Below are 23,036 nucleotides of genomic sequence, written 5' to 3'. Positions count from 1 at the left end.
ATGTTAAATTGAGTCATCAGTGTCTAATTTGGGGCGCCATGTTTCAAGTTCCCACATTAGCCAGACACACACCTTGTGAATCACAGACTCTCATTTAATATGTATAAGTTTGTGTGTGCTTGCGTGTATACACATTGGTTGGATAACTGACCTTTGACTATCCCTGCCCTGTTGAAGCACAAAGAGAGCATTGATAAAATGTCTCACTTGCCTTTGTATCAACAATGCCTACTTGGCATAGGGTGTCACACACATAAGCATCCAAAATGATTTCTGGAACAGATGAAAGAACTTGCATATGAACTCATTCTACTGCAAAGGGGTCAAGTGGGGAAACCTGGCCTCATGATCAAGCCTCAGTTATCAGGGGGAAGTTGTCACTTTAGAGATAGTACAACATATATATATATATATATATATATATATATATATATTTTTTTTTTAATAGAGATGAGGTCTTGCTATGTTGCCCAGGCTGGTCTTGAACTCTTGGTCTCAAGGGGTCCTCCCACCTTGGCCTCCCAGCATGTTGGGATTATATGGTTAAGCCACTGCACCTGGTCTGACAGCACAATATTGACTACTTGGCTTTAGGTTTTAAGCAAGTTGCTTAAGTCAGGGTCCCCAACCCCCAGGCTTCATAGGAGGAGGTGAAGGGTGGGCGAGCAAGGGAGTGAAGTTTCATCTGTATTTACAGCCACTCCCCATCACTCGCATTGCTGCCTGAGCTCCAGCTCCTATCAGATCAGCGGCAGCATTAGATTCTCATAGGAGCAGGAACCCTATTGTGAACTGCACATGCAAGGGATCTAGGTTGTGCACTCCTTATGAGAATCTAATGCCTGATGATCTGTCACTGTCTCCCATCACCCCCAGATGGGACTGTCTAGTTGCAGGAAAACAAGCTCAGGGCTCCCTCTGATTCTACATTATGGTGAGTTGTATAATTATTTCATTATATATTACAATGTAATAATAATAGAAATAAGGTGCACAATAATGTAATGCACTTGAATCATCCCGAAACCATTCCCCACTCCAACCCTGGTCCATGGAAAAACTGTCTTCTGTGAAACCAGTCCCTGGTGCCAAAAAGGTTGGGGACCGCTGCACTAAGTGGTAAGACAGCTCAAAGCCCAGGTTTTGAGGTCACCAAAAAACTAAGCCCTGACTCTATCTCTTAATAGTTGTGCGACCTTGAGCAATTAATGGCCACTTCCTGACCTGTCAAATAGAGATGATAAATTAATACTATCTCCCCAAGTTATGAGGATTACATGAGACAGTCTATGTCAGTCACTGAACATTGCATCTGGCACCAGAAGACACTAAATGGATGGTAGTCAAGATCATTATCAAAGTTAACCCTACTAGATGCTGTAGTTGATTTATAAAGTTTCTTCCAGTTTTAATAATCCTTCACACTTCCATAACTATGATGCTAATTTTTAGAACAATTAAACTGAATGATAAAATCAACCAAATGAGTTTTCGTATAAAAGCTGAATGGCACATTATAATGTCCTAAGGATTACAGCATTTATCACAAGAAGGATTGAGACATTGTTCTCTCAGCAAACATTGCTTCTTTACCACACCCACACTGCACGCCACCATCTCTCACTGCTGGGATCAAAAGAGTTTCCTCTCTGCAGTTCATAAGTTTGTGGATCTAAACCAAATCCATAAGTCGGCTCTGGGAATGCATGTTTAAGACAGACATGAATCACAGCCCTGGGCTGTTACTTTGCCTTGGAACATTTTCCATAAAAGTATTCTTTTTACTTTTTCAAAGGACAGGATGTTCCAAATCAGTGAATCACTTTTATTTATAAAATGGAATGGATGAGGTGATATCAGTAAAAGTGGCAGAGTAAGCATCTCCCAAAATCTCCTCCATAAAAGCAATAGAACAATGGCAGAAATGGTCAGAATCAACTACCTTCTGCTATTTCACATACCAAGTAGATTGTCCTGCCTGAATTATTTTTCAGTTGTTCTGTACTAATAGTAAACAAATCATTATTAACTCACAGCCTTCATTTAAAAGCATGCATTTCAAAGGAAATACAATATCATGCAGTGGAGAAAACACTTGGTGTCCTAACTGCTTGCTTCCAAAGCCAACTGAACACATGCATTTATCTCCATTCTTTTCCCATCAAATAAAACAGACATAACTATTGTAGAACAGACTAGGGGCTGCTCACCCAGTGCAGTAAGACCAGATACCTAAAGTGAGGTTTGTAGTGGCAAAAGGGAAGGCATTTATTTGCAGGGCACCAAGCAAGGAGGGCCAGACAGCTAATGTTCAAGTCCTGACCTCCGCAGTGGCTTGCAGGTAAGAATTTTTAAGGATAGGGCTAAATGTGAGGAAAGCAGACATTACAGGCAAAATTGTAAATTATATATGGAGGTTATACGTTGGTTTTATTTAGCCTAAAAGGGTGAGATTGCATGAAGCAAGGGCTTACAGGTCATAGGTACATTTAAAGACTTTCTGATTTGCAGTTGGATAAAAAAGAGGCTTGGTTTAAAAATTGGGGGCCAGGCCAGAGGCGGTGGCTCATGCATGTAATCCCAGCACTTTGGGAGGCTAAGGTGGGTGGATCACTTAAGGTCAAGAGGTCAAGATCAGCTTGGGCAATATGTTGAAACCCCTTCTCTACTAAAAATACAAAAATTAGCTGGGCGTGGTGGCCCACACCTGTAATCCCAGCTACTAGGGAGGCTGAGGCAGGAGAATCACTTGAACCCGGGAGGTGGAGGTTGCAGTGAGCCGAGATTGTGCCACTGCATTCCAACCTGGGCGACAGAGTGAGACTGTCTCAAAAACAAAAACAAAAAACAAACAAACTGGGGACCAGCAGAAAAGAATGTTAGCTCTGGCTTGTGGGTGTGACTTTTTCCAGGTCCCACCTGAAAGAAATTTAGGATAAGAATGTGGTCCCAGCTATTCAGGAGGCTGAAGCAGGAGAATGGCGTGAACCTGGGAGGTGGAGCTTGCAGTGAGCTGAGATCACGCCACTGCACTCCAGCCTGGGTGAAAGAGCAAGACTCCGTCTCAAAAAAAAAAAAGAATGTGGTTAGAGTTTAGTCCCAGTTCCCCCTTATTTGACATCTATGGACCTGGCACATTCATTTGGTGGGGGTCCGGGTTTCAGTCTTATGTTAAGAGGTCATAGGTGTAGCAAACATCCTGTGATTTTAGTGTTCTTGGCTATTGTTTTTGGCTACTGTTATCTTTTTGTTATTATTTACTTCTCAGGGCTAGCTATCAATAGGTATCTGAAAAAATTTTTGAAGGAATTTAAAATATAAAAAACATTTATGTTTGGTGGGGCATCCAGGTCCCTAAGAGGGGGTTCCTGTTCTATCTCACCCTACCCCCGCAACACACAACTATACATACACATACACAAAGAGCCAAGAGAGAGACAGCAGTCAACATGAGAGAATGACATATTTTTGGAAGATGTGAAGCAGTGTGGAGGAATAGTAGCTGACCTGGCAGTGTAGAGAAGGCAGAAGCGTAAATCCTTGCAGAGGACTTGCGAAGGAGAAGCAAGCTGATTTGCTCCACAGAACACAAGCAAAGCTGGGGAATTTAAGGCATCAGGCACCTGTGCAGTGGGGGTGGGGGTAGATCTGAAAGCAGAAGGTCTGGTTGAATATTTTTACTTCAGGTCCCTCTCCCCTCACCCCTAGCTGTCAGGCAACTCCCCTTCCCATATCCCTACAGGAGACAGGGAGTTTAGTTCTGAGGGGACTGCACCACAGATCTGGACTCAGGAGCCCCAAGCACTGTGAGGATGTGGGCCTTTACTGAAAACTGGAATTAAGTGAACTTCTACACACTGAATGATGAGACCACAGGCCCCTCCCTCCACTCAGCTCCCAGAACACTGACAGCTGGCTTAAACCCCAGGCAGGAAGCTGATGAGTCGTTTTGAATCAACTGACGTATCCTAGAAAAGACCTACAGATACGGATATTTATGGGCTATCAAAGGAAAAGCCAGGTCCTTATCCCACCCATCCAGTATGAAACCCACCTGGAGATAATCCCCACCTGTATTCATTCACTATGGCTGCTATAACAAATTACTACAAATTCAGTGTCTTAAACAAATTTATTCTCTCATAGTTCTAGGGTCTGAAGTCTGAGTCAGTTTCACTGCGCTAAAATTATACGTCAGGAGGGCCATGCTTCCTCCAGAGGATCTAAGGGAGAAGCTGTTCCTCACCTCTTTCAGCTTCTATTGGCTGCCAGCATTTCTTGACTTGTGGCTGCACCACTGTAATCTTTGCTTCTATATTTGAATTGCCCTCTCCTCGTGTGTGTGTGTGTGTGTGTGTGTGTGTGTGTGTGTGTAATCTCATTCTTCTGCCACCCTGGAGTACAGGATAATCTCCCCATCCCAAAATCCTTAGCCACATCTGCAAAATCTCTGCCATATAAGGTAACATCCATAGATTCCAGGCATTAGGGCATAGACATATCTTTGGGGGCTATAATTTAGCCTTCTATACCACCCACATACAGAGAGCTTTCAATCAGCCTTTTAGTCTCTCACACACTTAAATGTTAGTGAGATCAAAGGATTTTTCACCTTTACTTGTAATCTGAATTTCTTATTTATGAATTGTCTATTTATGTCCTTTATCTGTTTTACTTTTCTGTTGTTTTTCCTATAGATTGTTATGATAATTTTATAGATAATGCTATTAATCCTTTATCTGTTAGGAATGTTGAAAATACTTTTCCTAGTCTACATTTGCCTATTAACTTTGTTTGCAGTTTGTTTTCTGATATACAAAGCATTTTTAATGTTATATAATCAAATCTAGTATTTCTTTTCCTTTGAAATTTCTTCCATTGCTATTATCTCAGAAAGTTTGCTTCTCCTTAGATATATACTAATATATTTTCTCCTGGTTTAATGGCTTCAAAAGTATCTAATTTTTTAATCAATATGAAATTTATTTTAATGTGTGCTATGAAGTGAGAATCTAACACCTTTTCCAAGTTATTTAATAATAAGTTACCTAACATATCTTTTCCTTTCCCTACTGACTTGTCATACCATCTTTATCAAACATAAAAATCTTGTATTAATAAAAAAATCTTGTATTAATATATTCTAGGATCTGTTTCTGAGCTCTGTTCAGTTATCTCAATTTTTTTTTTGCAGATGTTTGCTATGCAGTCTTTTTTGATCCTGAGTTTGTAACTACAAATAAATTATAGTGCATCAAACTATCCCAAAACAATTTTATATTTTATTTCTGTTTTTTGTTTGTTTGTTTGTTTTGTTTTTGTTTTTGTTTTTGAGTCTGAGTCTCACTCTATTGCCCAGGCTGGAGAGCAGTGGTGTGATCTTGGCTCACTGCAACCTCTGCCTCCTGGGTTCAAGTGATTCTCCTGCCTCAGCCTCCTGAGTAGCTGGGATTACAGGCGCATGCCACCACGCCCAGCTAATTTTTGTATTTTTAGTAGAGACGGGGTTTCACCATGTTGGCCAGGTTGGTCTCAAACTCCTGACCTCAAATGATCCGCCTGCCTCAGCCTTCCAAACTGCTGGGATTACAGGCGTGAGCCACTGTGCCCAGCCAATTTTATATTTTCTTATTCTTTCAGATGATTTATATAATTATTGATTTTTTTGACATCCTACTGACTAGCTATTTATCTAAAAGAGTTCATTTTTTATCATAACTCATGGTCATGCATTTGGAAATATTTAGAAATAGAAAAGCATTTTCATATCTTTAAAAGGAAAGAAACAGAGAGGTGCTTCCTTTTTGTTAATACCATGATCTATTGAATATCTCTAGCGATTTAATTAATTAATTCACCAAATACTATGTGCCAGTCACTTGCCTAGGTGCTAGGTATACAGGAAAGAAATCCCTGCCTTCATAAGCTTACGTTCTAGTGAGGGGGAAAGATAAAAACAGAGTAGATACATTTTAAAAGGTATTGTGTCTGACAGTGATGAATGCTATGAAGTAAAAAATAAACCAAGGAAGGGGACAGCAAGTTTGTATAGGTGACTTGGGAAGACCTTCCTGAGAAAGTGGTATTTCAGTCAAGACCTAAAGAAAGTAAAGGAGCCGAACATTTTCTTCTACACCTTGCCACAAATTGGTTACTCATTTCTTGTATATCTTCAGATATACTTTATGTGTATCTTAAATCAATTGCATAAATCATTCAGAGCTTATCTACTATGATGAGCAAAATGTTAATCTTACTATAGCAAAAGGATTCATAGTATATTTTATTTTGAAAAATGTTTATGGCTACATAGTAGGTATATATATTTATGGAGTACATGAGATATTTTGATACAAGCATACAATGTGTAATAGTAACAGCAGGATAAATGGGGTATCCATCACCTCAAGCATTTATCATTTCTTTATGTTACAAACATGCCAATTATACTCTTATTTTTATTTTATTTATTTATTTATTTACTTATTTTTTTGAGATGGAGTCTCCCTCTGTTGCCCATTCTGGCGTGCAGTGGCGCGATCTCAGCTCACTGCAACCTCTGCCTCCCAGGTTCTAGCGATTCTCCTGCCTCAGCCTCCTGAGTAGCTGGGATTACAGGCGCATGCCACCACAGCTGGCTGATTTTTGTATTTTCAGTAGAGATGGGGCTTCACCATGTTGGCCAGGCTGGTAGGCTGGTCTTGAACTCCTGACCTCAAATGATCCGCCTGCCTCCCAAAGTGCTGGGATTACAGGTGTGAGCCACCGTGCCCAGCCAATTTTTAAATGTACAATAAATTATTGTTGACTATAATCACCTATTGTGCTATCAAATACTAGATCTTATCATTCTATCTAACTATATCTTTGTATCCATTAACCATCTCCACTTCCCCTTTCTCCATCCTCCACTACCCTTCTTAGTCTCTGGTATCCATCCTTCTACTCTCTATCTGCATGAGTTTGATTGTTTTATTAATAATTTTTAGCTCCTACAAATACATGAGAACATGCAAAGTTTGCCTTTCCGTGCATGGCTTATTTCACTTAACATAATGACCTCCAGTTCTGTCCATGTTATTGCAAATAGCAGGACCTCATTATTTTTTATGGCTGTGTAGTACTTTGTTGTGTATATGTACCACATTTTCTTTATCCATTCATCTGCTAATGTCCACTAAGGTTGCTTCCAAATCTTGGTTATTGTGAACAGTGTGCTGCAACAAACACCAGATACCTCTTCAATATACTGATTTCTTTTCTTTTGGGTATATACCCAGCAGTGAGATTGCTGGATCATATAGTAGCTCTATGTTTACTTTCTTGAGGAACCTTTGTACTGTTCTTCGTGGTGGCTGTACTAATTTACATTCCCACCAACAGTGTACAAGGGTTCCCTTTTCTCCACATCCTCGCCAGCATTCACTATTGCCTGTATTTTGGATTTAAGTCATTTAAACTGGGATGCAATGATATCTCATTGTAGTTTTGATTTGCATTTCTCTGATGATTAACGATGTTGAGCACCGTTTTATACACCTGTTGGCCATTTGTATGTCTTCTTTTGAGAAATGTCTATTCAGATCTTTTGCCTATTTTTTAAACAAATTATTAGATTTTTTTCCTATTGAGGTTGGGCATGGTGGCTCATACCTGTAATTCCAGCACTTTGGGAGGCCAAGGTGGGCAGATCGCTTGAGCTCAGGAGTTCAAGACCAGCCTGGGCAACATGGCAAGACCCCATTTCTACAAAAAATACAAAAATTTGCTGGATGTGGTGGCATGCACCTGTAATCCCAGCTACTTGAGGGGCTGAGGGGAAGGATTGCTTACACTAGGGAGGTCGAGGCTGCAGTGAGCTGTGTTTGCATCACTGCACTTCAGCCTGGGTGAAAAAGCAAGACGCTGTCTCAAAAAAAAGACCTTTTTCCTATTGAGTTGTTTGAGCTCTTTATATATTCTGGTTATTAATCCTTTGTCAGATGGATAGTTTGCAAATATTGTCCCCCATTATGTGGGTCGTCTCTTCACTTTGTTGATTGTTTCCTTTGTTGTGCAGAAACTTTTTAACTTGATGTGATCCCATTTATACATTTTTGCTTTGGTTGCCTGTGCTTGTGGGGTGTCACTCAAGAAATCTTTGCCCAGACCAATGTCCTGGAGTTTCCTCAATGTTTTGTTTTGATAATTTCATAGTTTGAGGTCTTAGATTTAAGTTTTTTTTTTTTTAACTAGAGACAGGGTCTCCCTATATTGCCCAGGCTGGTCTCGAATTCCTGGGCTCAAGGGATCCTCCTGCCTTGGCCTCCCAAAGTGCTAGGATTACAGACGTGAGCCACCATACCCAGCCAGATTTAAGTCTTTAATCCATTTTGATTTGATTTTTGTAAAATGGCAAGAGATAGGGTTCTAGTTTCATTCATCTTCATATGGATATCCAGTTTTCCTTGCACCATTTATTGAAGAGACTGTCCTTTCCCCAATGTGTATTCTTGGCACCTGTGTCAAAAATGAGTTCACTGTAGATATATGGATTTATTTCTGGGTTATCTATTCTGTTCCATTGGTCTCTATGTCTGTTTTTATGCTACTACCATATTGTTTTTGCTACAATAGCTCTGTAGTATAATTTGAAGTCAGGTAATATGATTCTTTCAGTTTTGTTCATTTTGCTCAGGATGACTTTGGCTATTCTGGGTCTTTTGTGGTTCCACGTTAAGTTTTAGGGTTCTTTCTTCTTTCTTTCCTTCCTCTTCTTTCTCCTCTTTCTCCTCTTCCTCCTCTTCCTCTTCTTCTTTCTTCTTTCTTCTTTCTCTCCTTCTCCTTCTTCTTCTTCAGACAGGGTCTTGTTCTGTTGCCCAGGCTGGACTGCAGTGGCACACACATGGCTCACTGCAGCCTTGACCTCCTGGGCTCAAGTGATCCTCCCACCTTAGCCTCGCTGAGTAGCTGGGACCACAGGTGCATGCCATCATGCCCAGGTAATTTTTAAATTTTTTGTAGAGATGGAGTCTCTCTATGTTGCCTAGGCTGGTCTTGAACTCCTGGACTCAAACAATCCTCCTGCCTCAGCCTCCCAAAGTGCTGAGATTATAGGCATGAGCCACTGCACCTGGCCTCAGATGATTTCTTGTTGCTCATTAATGTCCTTTCCTTTCAGAATTTGAAGAACTCCTTTTAGCATTTCTTGTAGGACAGGTCTGGTGTTGAAATACCTTAGCTTTGGTTGTCTGGGAAAGTATTTATCCTTCACATTTGAAGGATTTTTTACTGAATATACTATTCCAGGATAAGTTTTTTTCTTTCGGCACTTTAAATATGTCATGCCACTCACTCCTGGTCTATAAGGCTTCCACTGAGAAGTCTGCTGCCAGATGTATTGGTGCTCCATTGTATGTTATTTACTTCTTTCCTCTTGTGCTTTAGGGTCCTTTCTTTGTGCTTGATTTTTGGGAGTTTGATTATTAAATGTCTTGAGGTGGTCTTATTTGGGTTAAATATGCTTAGTGTTCTATAACCTTCTTGTACTTCAATATTTCTATTTTTCTCTAGGTTTGGAACGGTCCCTGTTATTATCCCTTTGAATAAACTTTCTACTTCAATCTCTCTCTCTATCTCTTTAAGGCCAATAACTGTTAGATTTGCCGTTTTGAGGCTATTTTATAGATTTTGTAAGCATGCTTCATTCTTTTTTCTTTTGTCTCCTTTGACTGTATTTTCAAATAGCTTGTCTTCAAGCTCACTAATTCTTTTTTTTTTTTTTTTTTTTTTGAGACAGAGTCTTACTCTGTTGCCCAGGCTGGAGTGCAGCAGCACAGTCTTGGCTCACTGCAAGCTCCACCTCCCAGGTTCAAGCGATTCTCATGCCTCAGCCTCTCAAGTAGCTGGGATTACAGGCGTGCACCACCACACTCAGATACTTTTTGTATTTTTAGTAGAGACAAGCTTTTGCCATGTTGGCCAGACTGGTCTTGAAGTCTTGGCCTCGAGCCGTCTGCCTGCCTCAGCCTCCCAAAGTGCTGGGATTACAGGCATGAGCCACTGCACCCCATCCAAGCTCACAAATTCTTTCTTCTGTTTGATCAGTTCTGCTATTGGGAGACTCTGATGTATTCTTCAGCATGTCAATTGAATTTTTCAGCTCCAGAGTATCTGCTTGATTTTTTAAAATTATTTTGATTTGTTTGCTAAATTTATCTGATAGAATTCTGAATTCATTCTCTGTGTCATCTTAAATTTTGTTGCACTTTGTCAAAACAGCTATTTTGAGGTGTCTGTCTGAAGGGTCACATATCTGTGTCACTCTGGGATTGATCACTCGTGCTTTATTTAATTCGATTGGTGAGGTTGTGTTTTACTAGATGGTCTTGATACCTGTATATGTTTGCCGATGTCTGGGCATTGTAGAGTTAGGTGTTTATTGGAGTCTTTGCAGCTGGTCTTGTTTGTACCTGTCCTTCTTGGGAAGGCTCTCCAAGTATTCAAAGGGAATTAAGTGCTGTAATCTGTCCTTGGTCACCGTAGCTGTGTCTGCATTAGAGGGCACCCCAAGCCTAGTAATTGCTGTGATTCTGGTAGACTTGTAGAGGTAATGCCTTGGTAGTCTTGGATAAGATCTGAGAGAGTTCCCTGGATTACCAGGCAGAGACTCTGGTTCTCTTCCCTTCCCTTCCCCCAAACAAACGAAGTCTCTCTTTGTGCTGAGATGCCTAAAGCTGAGGGAGGGGTGACACAAGCACCTCTATGGCCAATATCCCTGGGACTGCACTGGGTCAGAGCCAGCATGGTACTGGGTCTCACCCAAGGGCTGCAGTAACTACTGCCTAGCTACTGCCCATGTTCACTCAAGGCCCAAAGGCTCTTCCCTTCAAGGCAGCATGCTGCCCCCTGGGCCCAGTGCAGATCAGAAATGCCATCTGGGAGCCAGGGCCTGGAGTCAGGAAACTTAGGAATTTATTGGGTACTCTATTCTACTGCAGCTAAGCTGGCACCCAAGCCAGAAGACAAAGTTTTTCCACTCGTCCCTCCCCTCTCCTCAAGCAGAAAGAATCTCTCTATGCCACTCAGGCCTGTAGCAAGTACTGCCTGGATACCACTAATGTTCACTCAAGGCTCTTCAGTCAGCTTGTGGGGAATGCTGCCAGGCCTGGGTCTCTCCCTTCAGGGCAGTGGGCTCCCCTCTGGCCCAGTGGGAGTCCAGAAATGACATCCAGGAGCCAATGCCTGGAATTGGGAACCCCAGGAGCCTGCTTGGTGCTCCACTTCACTGTGGCCGAACTGGTACCCAAGCTGCAAGACAAAATCCCCTTTACTCCTCCCTCTCCTTTCCTCAAGCAGGAGTCTCTCTCTGTGACCACTGTAGCTGGGAAAGTGCTGGATCACACCTGAAGCAGCACAGCACTGGCTAAGGCCTGCAGTGAGTGTTGTCTGGCCACTGCTGGTGTTTATTCGAAGCCCAAGGGCTCTTTAGTCAGTAGGTGATGAATCTTGCCAGAACTGGGTCCTTCTCTTTAAGGCAGTGGATTCTCTTCCAGCCAGAGATGTGTCTAGAAATGTTGTCTGGGAGCTAGGGCCTGGTATGGGGGCCTCAGGACTCTGCCTGAGGTGCCCTATTCTGCTGTGGCTGAGCTGGTATCCAGATTCAAGACAAGTCCTCTTTACTCTCCCCTCTCCTCCTCTCAAGCAAAAGGAAGGCCTCTCTCTTGAAGCTGCAAGCTGTGCTGCCTGGGGCTGGGGGATGGCTGCTACAAGCACTCCCTTGGCTGCCCCAGCTGGTGTCTCACTAGGTCTTGTGTACCCTAAGTCCACTGCCTCTGAGCCCAGCAGAACACCCGAACTTGCCCAGGAATTGCAGTCCTTGTGGCCTAGACTGCCTTTCAAGCTTATTTAGGACCTCAGAGCACTTCAGCCCACAGTGGTAGGGAGAGCTGGAACTCAGTATCGAACGGCTGGGATGGGCAATTCCTGGCTGGCTAGGGCTGGTCTAAATGCTCCCTCCACGGGCACTAGCTGAATTCTGTCCTGTGTTGCTTTCCCTGTGACAGGCAGCACGGTGTTCCTGTGCAAAGACCCCCCGTCACGGCATTCCCTCTTCCCCAAGGGCAGATTCTCTCTTCATGCCACGTGGCTGCTGCCAGGGGATGGGGGAGGGTAGTGTCAGTAATTCAAGACTGTCTTTTCTACCCTACCCTCTTCAGTGCCTCTTTCCTTGATACAATGTTAAAACCTGGTATTGCGATCCCACACTTGCTTTTTGGTTCTTACAGAGGTGTTTTCTTGTGTGGATAATTGTGGATAATTGTGTGGATAATGGTGTTCCTGCTAGGGGGAACGATCACTGGAGGGTTCTATGTGGCCACCTTCCTCCACTCCAGAAAGCACAGCGTATTTTAAACATCAAATTCATCATGAGTTAACTGTCTACATTATACTTACGGGAATAAAATAGGTTGTTGGGAATCTTTGAACTGTTGAGCGAAATACACAGCTCCTATATTTCAAAATAAAAAAGAAAAGTGATTTTCTAAATCTATTTTTTAAAGATCTTTGTTAACTTATTCCCTGCCTTTCATTAAATATTTTTAAATGTTAATTTGCATATGAGGTGCATAAATGAGGTTTAAAAGCCAGGAGTATTGGCGTGTAGGTATGTAAACAGAAAGGCAGCTTATTTAATCAGTATATAATTACCTGGAAGCATATTTGGGAACTGGTGCAGGAAGCACGTTGTATTGCCCCGGAGAAAGCTGAAGTGACTGCACAGAATGGACAAGGACACCAATAGATTAATAGAGGTTGTAAACTCACTTCGTTATCTGTCATTCGTAATCTTTTATTTTATGACCATACAACATTGGATAATTCCTTCTTTACTTTAATAGTGGAAAAGGAAAACGTACATTTCCAAAGGTGGAGCTTCAAAACATTTAACATAGATTCGGTCTTCATGTTGAATTTTATAGACAACATACCTGAGATGCTGCATAGGAAAATGTCAAATTGATCACAGTTTTTCTTTTTATTTTTTTGAGATGGAGTCTCGCTCTGTCGCCCAGGCTGGAGTGCAGTGGCGTGATTTCCGCTCGCTGCAGCCTCCGCCTCCCCAGTTCAAGCAATTCTCTGCCTCACCCTCCCGAGTAGCTGGGATTACAGGTGCACACCACCACGCCCAGCTAATTTTTGTATTTTTAGTAGAGACAGGGTTTCACCATGTTGGCCAGGCTGGTCTTGAACTCCTGGCCTCAAGTGATCCACCTGCCTCAGCCTCCCAAAGTGCTGGGATTACAGGCATGAACTACCGTGCCCAGCCACATTTTTTTTTCTTTTTTTTGAGATAGGTTCTCTGTTATCCAGGCTGGAGAATGATATGGCATGAACATAATTCACTGCAGCTTCAAACTCCTGGGCTCAAGTGCTCCTCCCACCTCCACATCCCAAGTAGCTGAGACTTCAGGTGTGTGCCACTGCACCCAGCTACTTTTTTATTTTTTGTAGAGACAGGATCTCACTATGTTGCCCGGGCTGGTCTTGAACTCCTGGGCTCAAGCAATCCTCCTGCCTCAGCCTCCCAAAGTGCTGGGATTACAGGTGTGAGCCACTGTACCTGACCTGATCACATCTTATTTTTATTTATTTATTTAGGGACAAAGTCTCGCTCTGTTGCCCACGGTGGAGTGCAGTGGTGTGATCACAGCTCACTGAAGCCTCGACGTCCCAGGCTCAAGTGATCCTCCCACCTCAGTCTCCCAAATAGCTGGGACCACAGATGCGCACCACCATACCTGGCTAATTTTCTTGGTCTTAATAGAGACAAAGTCTCACTATGTTGCCCAAGCTGGTCTTAAACACCTGAGCTCAAGCAATCCACCCAGTTTGGCCTCCCAAAGTGCTGGGATTACAGATGTGAGTCACTATGTCCAGCCGTGATCACACTTTAAATATTCTAGATTCAACAAATCAATTCAGCCATTTAGTGAGCCTGCTCTGGGGTAAAGCGCAGCACTAGTACTAGGGAATACAGTGGTTAAGAGAGCTACAGTCCCTGACCAGCAGGAGTGAGAGGCACCTACAGAAACAATCCTAACATAAACCTCTGTCATCAGTGCTAAAAGACAGATTGAAGATATGGGGGTAGGAAGAGATTAAATCCAACCGGGTGACCTCAAGATGACAAAGATGATGAGATTTGAGGGAGGCTTTTAAGAAAGGCAGGACTTCCTCAAGGAGCTCAAGCAAGGGTCTTCCAAGAAAGAGGGGCCTCACATCTAACACTATTTCCATCAGGAAATTGTTGCAAACAACCTGGGTGGCTCCATTACCCCTGGGTCTAGGGACATTAGCCCCAAGTTATGATATAAGAATGTCAGGAGCTGGTTAAAATAGACAGGAGAGGCTTAATGCCTGCAATCCCAACACTTCGGGAAGCCGAGGCATGTGGATTGCTTGACGTCAGAAGTTCAAGACCAGCCTGACCAACATGGCAAAACCCTGTCTCTACTAAACATGCAATGATTAGCCAGGCGTGGTGGTGGGCACCTGTAATCCCAGCTACTTGGGAAGCTGAGGCACGAGAATCACTTGAACCTGGGAGGCGGGGGTTGCAGTGAGCCAAGATCGTGCCACTGGACTCCGGCCTGGGAAACAGAGCGAGACTCACTCTGAAAAAAAAAAAAAAAAATAGGAAGATATGTGAAGGAAGGTAGGGAAAGAAGGAAGGAGAATGAGAAGCCAGGAGGAGAAGATCATCCAGACATCCAGAGCTGGCAGGGAGGAGGGGAAGAGTTATATTATAAAATCCTAGGACCTGAAGTGAATAATCCCCTCCACTCCCTATTATTTTTACGTCAGATTTTAAGAAACAATACCGCTTTTGTTAAAAAGGCATCTACCTCCCAGCACTCGCTGGCACATGGAAGTTCACTACTATATTTCACCCTGCAGCTGTCTTTCCCATATTAGTACACAACTTTGATTGCAGAAGCAGCTTATTGTGGATAGAGTGATGATAACAGTCAATACAAATTTTATGGTGAAATATATGCATTTTCCTGATGCACCTGTGCTGCTTGAGTGCTCACTTGACATCATAAACACCAAGGAAACAAAGGTATTCTTGTGTCATTCTTGTGTCTTATACAAGCACAGAAACACAATTTAAACTGGGTATTCTTGGGGGCCAGCAATGTCCTATTTCCTGATTCTGATGACAATTACGTGGATGTTTGCTTTCTGTTTTTAAAATGTGCATATTTGCTTTATGCTTCTTTCTCTCTCTCTCTCGCACATACACAGATATAAACAGGAGATGAAAAAAGAAAACTGAAAAGGGGAAAAAACCTCTTAAAGCAGTCATTTATTTATCTATACTGAGCAATCCATGTAAGATTTCCATAATGAAGTGCTCACGGAAAAACTATTAGCATTACTCTGGAAAGGAATATTGGTTACCTGTAACATCTATATTTGTCCTACTATACTTGGCATTTACCATTCTTTGCTACTTAACATAATTGAAAGGGGGCTTTTTTTTCATGAAGTGTTGAATAGTCAGCTGCTTTATGTAGGAGACTGTTTTCCTGTTCATTGCTAAACTTGGTTCCATTTTCCTTGGATCTAATGGTATATATATGTGCATATATATATTTCTAATTCCAACATATGCTTCTCAGTTTTTTTTTTTTTTTTTTTTTTTTTTTTTTTTTTTTTTTGAGACAGGGCCTTGCTCTGTCACCCAGGCTGGAATGCAGTGGCGCAACCATAGCTCACTGCGCTTCAACCTCCCAGGCTCAAGCGATCCTCCTGCCTCAGCCTTCTGACTACCTGGGACTATAGGCATGTGCAACCACACCTAGCTATTTTTTTAAATTATTGTAGAGTTGAGATCTCACTGTGTTGCCAGGGCTGGTCTCAAACTCTTGGGCTCAAGCGATCCTCCCACCACAGCTTCCCTAAGTGCTCAGATTATAGGTGTGAGCCAACATGCCTGGCCAGTTCTTCATTTTTAAGGCTTAGAGAATCTAGGCAAGATGCCAGTAAAAATATCTGATTCTCACTAATTAATGTTTCAATCCATGCTGATTAGGCACTCAAATCTTTTTTTTTTTTTTTTTTTTTTTTTTGAGACTGAGTTTTGCTCTTGTTGCCCAGGCTGGAGTGCAATGGCGCAATCTCGGCTCACCACAACCTCTGCCTCCCGGGTTCAAGTGATTCTCCTGCCTCAGCCTCCTGAGTAGCTGGGATTACAGGCATGCACCACCACGTCTGGCTAATTTTGTATTTTTAGTAGAGACAGGGCTTCTCCATGTTGGTCACGCTGGTCTCAAATGCCCAACCTCAGGTGATCCACCCGCCTTGGCCTCCCAAAGTGCTGGGATTATAGACATGAGACACCGCGCCCGGCCAGGCACTCAAATCTTATAAGAGCTTGAATGTGGCAGGATGGTATTAGTATGGATATATAATTCAGTTATGTTGCACCAAACACCATCAATGTCAGAAAACTGAAATAATGTGAAAAAAGCCAACCCTACTTACTAAGCTCTTGGTGTGACTACATATCCATATACATATACATATACACATACATATACTTGACTTTATTTAGAACAGTTTTAGGGTCATAGCAAAATTGCAAGGAAAGAGATTTCCATATACTCTTTGCTCCCACACATGCATAACCTCCAGTATCATCATGCCACACTAAAAAGGTACAGACGAACCTACACTGGCACATCATTATCACTCAAAGTCCATATGTTACATTAGACCTCACTCTTGGTGTTGTACTTTCAAGGGTTTTGATGAATGTGCAATGACATGTATCCACTATTATAGTATCACAGAGTGGTTTCACTGCCCTAAAAATCCTGTGTTCTCCCTAATTATCCCTCCCTCCCCTCAACCCCTGACAACCACTGATCTTTTTATAGTCTCCATAGTTTTGCCTTTTCCAGAATGTCATAGAGGTGGAATCATACCATATGCAGCCTTTTCAGATTGGCTTCTTTCACTTCGTGATATGCATTTATGTTTCCTCCATGTCTTGTTATGGCTTCATAGCTCATTTCTTTTTAGTGCTGAATAATATTCCATTGTCTGGATGTACCACAGTTTATTTATCCATTCATCTACTTAGCAACATCTTTGTTGCTTCCAAATGTGGGCAATTATGAATAAAGCTGCTATAAACATCCATGTGCAGGCTTTTGGGTGGGTGTAAGCTTTCAAGTCCTGTGGGTAAATACTATGGAGCACAACTGCTGGATCTTATGTAAGAGTATGTTTAGTTTTTTAAAAAACGGCCAAACTGTCTTCCAGAGTGGCTATACCATTTTGCATTCTCACTAGCAATGAATGAGAGTTCCTGTTGCTCCACATCCTTGCCAGCTTTGATGTTGTCAGTGTTCTGGATTGGGGCCATTTCATATTTGTGTAGTATCTCATTGTCTTAATTTGCATTTCCCTGATGACATATGATGTGAAATGTTTTTTCATATGCTTTTTTGACATCTGTATGTCTTCTTTGGAGAGGTGTATATTAAGGAGTTTGGCCAATTGTTTAATTGAGTTGTTTTCTTATTGCTGGGTTTTCAGAGTTCTTTGTATATTTTGGTCAACAGTTCTTTCTCAGATATATCTTTTGCAAATATATTCTCAGTTAGTCACTTGTCTTTTCATTCTCTTCAGTGTCTTTTGCTGAGCAGAAAATTTTAGTTCCAAAGAAATCCAATTTATTAATTATTTCTTTCATGGATCATGCCTTTGGTGTAGGATCTAAACTCAAAATCGTCTAGATTTTCTTATGTTACCTTCTAGAAGTTGTATAGTCTTGCTTTTTACATTTAAGTTTTGTAATCAACTTTGAGTTCATTTTTGTGAAGGGTTTAAGGTCTGTGTCTAGATTCTTTTCCTCTTTTTTATTTTTATTTTGGAGGAAGAGTCTCACTCTGTCACCCAGGCTGGAGTGCAGTGGGGTAATTTCAGCTCACTGCAACCTGCACCTCCCAGGTTCAAATGATTCTCCTGCCTCAGCCTCCCAAGTAGCTAGGATTACAGGCACCCGCCACCATGTCTGGCTAATTTTTATATTTTCAGTAGAGATGGGGTTTCACTATATTGGCCAGGCTGGTCTTGAATTCATGACCTCAAGTGATCCATCTGCCTCGGCCTCCCAAAGTGCTAGGATTACAGGCATGAACCACCATGCCCAGCCTCTTCTTTTTTGAATGTGGATATCCAGTTGTTCCAGCACCATTTGTTGAAAAAACTATCTTTTCTTTGTTGTATTGCCTTTGCTCCTTTGTCAAAATTCAGTTGACTATATTTTTGTGTGTCTATTTCTGTATTCTCTATTCTGTTCCATTGATCTATTTGTCTATTCTTTGCCAATATAATACTCTCTAGATTACTGTAGCTTTTAAGTAGGCCTTGAAGTCAGGTAGTGTCAGTTCTCTAACTTTGCTATTCTCCTTCATCATTGTGTTGGCTATTCTAGGTTTTTGCCTTTCCATATATACTTTAGACTGTTTGTTGATAGCCACAAAATAACATTCTCTAATTATTATTGGGATTGCATGGAATTTAAAGATCAAATTGGGAAGAACTGACATCTTGACAATATTGATCTTCCTATCCATGGGAAATCTCTTCATTTATTGAGTTCTTCTTTGATTTCTTTCTTTTTTTTTTGAGACAGAGTTTCACTCTTGTTGCCCAGGCTGGAGTGAAATGGCGCAATCTCAGCTCACTGCAACCTCTGCCTCCCAGGTTCAAGCGATTGTCCTGCCTCAGCTTCCCGAGTAGCTGGGGTTATGGGCGCCTGCCACCACGCCCAGCTAATTTTTTGTATTTTTTAGTAGAGACGGGGTTTCACTATGTTGGCCAGGCTGGTCTCAAACTCCTGACCTCAGGTGATGCACCCGCTTTGGCCTCCCAAAGTGCTGGGATTACAAGCATGAGCCACCGCGCCCAGCCAAGTTCCTCTTTGATTTCTTTCATCAGTTTGTTGTTTTCCTCATTTAGATCATGTACATATTTTGTTAGATTTATACCTAAGTATGTCATCTTTCGGCGTTCTAATGTGAAGTCATTACATATGTGTGTATTCTTGACCTTACCAGTAATATTTTATTTTATAATGCAAAAATCCTTCTATCATCATGAGTTTTGACACATGTAGTTTGAGAAGGAAGAGAAGTAAATTCACTTCATCTAATCTTACAATTTCTAGCCAAATGTTTGGTCAATGGAAGAGAGAGAAAGGCATGCTTTTTGAAAGGTACTGTGTTTTAAAATTCAAATTCCACTTTTTCATTGCTGGTATATAGAAAAGTAATCGACTTTTGTATATTAACCTTTATCCTGCAAACTTGCTATAATTTGTTATTAGTTTCAGGAATTTTTGTTGATTCTTTTGGATTTTCTACATAGGCAATCATGTTATCTGTGAACAAGGCAGTTCTTTTTCTTCCTTCCCAATCAGTATACCTTTTATTTCCTTTTGTTGTCTTGTTCCATTAGCTGTAACTTCCACTACAATGTTGAAAAGGAATGGTGAGAGAGGACATCCTTGCCTTTTCCCTGATCTTAGTGGGAAAGCTTCTAGTTTCTCACCATTAAGTATGATGCTAGCTGTAGGTTTTTTATAGATACTCTTTATCAAATTGAGGAAGTTCCTATTTCTAGTTTACTGAGAATTATTTTCATAAATGGGTGTTGAATTTTCTCAAACGCTTTTTCTGCATCTATTGACATGATTATGTGACTTTTCTTTTTTAGCTGTTGATGTGATAGATTATTTGATTTTTAAAATATTGAGCCAGCATTGCATACCTGGGATAAATCTCACTTGGTTGCGATGTATAATTTTTTAATACATTGTTAGACTTAATTTGCTACCATTTTGTTGAGGATTTTTACATCTATGTTCATGAGACATATTGGTCTGTAGTTTTCGTTTCTTGTAATGTCTTTGTCTGGTTTTGGTATTATGGTGACACTGGCCTAATAGAATGAGTTAGGAGGTGTGTCCCCTGCCCTCTATCTTCTGAAAGGGATTAGTAAAGAATTGGCATAATTCCTTCCTTAAATATTTGATAGAATTCACCTGTGAACGCATCTGGGCCTAGCAATGTCTATTTTGAAAAGTTATAATCACTGATTCAATTTAATAGATATAGGCCTATTCAGACTCTATTTCTTTTCATGTCAGTTGTGGAAAATTCTATCTTTCAAGTAATTGGTTCATTTTATCTAGGTAATCAAATTTGTGGAAATAGGGTTATTCAGAATATTCCTTTACTGTCCTTTTTAATGTCAATAGGATCTGTAGTGATGTCTCCTCTTTTGTGTCTAATATTAGTCATTTGTGTTTTCTCTCTTTTTTCTTAGTTAGCCTAGATAGATGCTTATCAATTTTATTATCTTTTCAAAGAATCAGCTTTGAGTTCCTTGATTTTCTCTATTGATTTTCTGTTTTCAATTTCATTGACTTCTGCTCTAATTTTTATTATTTCTTTTCTTTCACTTACTTTAGATTTAATTTACTCTTCTTTTTCTGGTTTCCTAAGGTGCAGACTTACATGATTAATTTTTGGTTTTTCTTCTTTTCTAATACATGCATTCAATACTATAAATTTCCCTCTAAGCATTGCTTTTGCTATATCCCACAAATTTTGTTAAATTTTGTTTTCACTTCCATTTAGTTCAAAGTATTTTAACATTTCTCTTCAGACATTTTTCTAACAACACAGATCCATGTGTTATTTAGAAGTGTGTTGTTTAATCTCCACATATTTTGGGGTTTTCTAGTTATCTTTGTGTTATTGATTTGTAGTTTAATTCAGTTTAATTCCATTGTGGTCTGAGAGCAGACACTGTATAATTTCTATTCCTTTAAATTTGTTAAGGTTTTTTTTTTTTTTTTGGAGATGGAGTCTTACTCTGTCACCCAGGCTATAGTGCAGTGGTGTGATCTCGGCTCACTGCAACCTCCACCTCCTGGGTTCAAGTGAGTCTCCTGCCTCAGCCTCCCAAGTAGATGGAATTACAGGCACCCGCCACCATGCCTGACTAATTTGTTTTTTTAGATGGAGTCTTGCTCTGTTGCCAGGCTGGAGTGTAGTGCCATGATCTCAGCTCACTGCAACCTCTGACTCCCTGGTTCAAGATATTCTCCTGTCTCAGCCTCCCGAGTAGCTGGGATTACAGGAACGTGCCACCACACCCAGCTAATTTTTGTATTTTTAGTAGAGACGGGGTTTCACCATGTTGGCCAGGATAGTCTCGATCTCTTGACCTTGTGATCTGCCTGCCTACGCTTCCCAAAGTGCTGGGATTACAGGCATGAGCCACTGCACCTGGCCAATTATTTTGTATTTTTAGTAGAGACGGGGTTTCACCATGTTGGCCAGGCTGGTCTTGAATTCCTGACCTCAAGTGATCCACCTGCCTTGGCCTCCCAATGTGCTGGGATTACAGGTGTGAGCCACCGCTGCCATCCCTGTTAAGGTATGTTTTATGGCTCAGAATGTGATCTCTCTTGGTGAATATTCCATGTGAGCTGGAGGAAATATGTATTCTGCTGTTTTTGGACGAGGCGGTCTATAGATATAAATTATATCCTGTTGATTAAATGGTGCTGTTGATTTCAACTATGTACTGACTGATTTTCTGCCTGCTGTTTTTGTCCATTTCTGATAGAGGGGTATTTATACTGAAGTCATCTATTTCTCCTTGCAGTTCTATTAGTTATTGCCTCACATATTTTGACGATCTGTTGTTAGGCACATATACATTGCCAAATATAATTATATCTTCTTGTAGAGTGACCCCTTTATTAAGTAATCCCCCTCTTCAACCCTGATAACACTTATTGCTTTGATGTCTGCTCTGTTTGAAACTAATATAGCTACTCCTGCTTTATTTTTTTTTTTTTTCAATTTGAGAGCAGGTACTGTTTATTAACTGACCAGATTAGAAAAATAATCATGGTAGACACCTTAGTTCATTTTTCTAATAAGCCTGTTGATCTGGTCCCCCCTGTTGCCAGCATCTCCACCTTCTACAAAATGGGTGGTCTTTGTCTTCATTCCATCTCATGGAAAGGATAATTTGAAGGGCCACAGGAAGTTATTTGCTTCTTTGAAGAATTTTCCAACAGTATAGATCTCATGAATCAGATCCTCCACGCAGATGATGCCATATTTACCGAGAGATCAAAAGTGGGTTTCTTGTAGACAACATACAAGATTATGCTCTGACAATTTTGATTAACTCCAACAATCTCTCTTTTAATTGGTGTAGTTAGACCAATTAGAGTTTGCATAGTATATCTTTCTCCACCCATTTACTTCTAAATCTCAGCCCACTGCACCCTCCGCCTCCTGGGTTCAAGCAATTCTCCTGCCTCAGCCGCCTAAGTAGCTGGGACTACAGGCGCCCACCATCACACCCGGCTAATTTTTGTATTTTTAGTAGAGATGGGGTTTCATTCTGTTGGCCAGGCTGGTCTCAAACTCCTGACCCTGTGATCCGCCCGCCTCAGCCTCCCGAAGTGCTGGGATTACAAGCGTGAGCCACAGCACCCAGCTGCAGCATCAGTCTTTTTCATGAGTCTCTACCTCTCTCTGGTATAGACTCATGAAAATCTGTGACCATCTGTACTGTGAATTTCACAAGATTTTCTCAGCTACCTCCTCACCCTTAGGTGGCACAGGATGACTAAAGCTGGCTGGAGTTGGGTATTGCCCTTCCCTCAGGTCAGTTAGGTCCTGATTGAATAGTTTCTCCTGAGGGCAGGCCTTGTTAGTAAGAGAGTGCCTGACATATTTCAAAATGGTTCCTTTTCCTCTCCTCTGCCAGCAGCAGGGGCAGGATTTCTCTCTGTAAGAACCTGGGAGAGCTCCTGCAGGTAAACCTCAAAACATGTGAGGCACCCCCTATGATTAGGTCCTCCTGGAGCTTTTAACTCTCAGATTTGCCAACACTTAGCCTCCAGCAATTCTTCAGTTGTAGTTCAGGTGTTCCTACCCCAGCCA

The 23,036-nt window shown here is 41.3% G+C and overlaps 1 protein-coding gene across 2 annotated transcripts in view; it reads right to left on the bottom strand.

The window, feature by feature from the left end:
- The window catches only part of STPG4 (sperm-tail PG-rich repeat containing 4), a 72,507-nt gene that overhangs the window by 30,604 nt on the left and 18,867 nt on the right, over nt 1–23,036 (bottom strand). For both annotated transcript variants that reach the window (XM_055108006.2, XM_055108005.2), the window contains 2 exons: nt 12,691–12,755; nt 12,436–12,490 (listed from right to left, as the gene is read on the bottom strand). In XM_055108006.2, coding sequence (XP_054963981.1) covers nt 12,436–12,490; nt 12,691–12,755 — 120 coding nt within the window. The remainder of the gene's footprint in view (nt 1–12,435; nt 12,491–12,690; nt 12,756–23,036) is intronic.

This window comes from Pan paniscus, chromosome 12 (genome assembly GCF_029289425.2).
Source record: "Pan paniscus chromosome 12, NHGRI_mPanPan1-v2.0_pri, whole genome shotgun sequence".
Lineage (NCBI taxonomy): Eukaryota > Metazoa > Chordata > Mammalia > Primates > Hominidae > Pan > Pan paniscus.
This window is presented reverse-complemented; position numbering and strand designations above follow the sequence as displayed.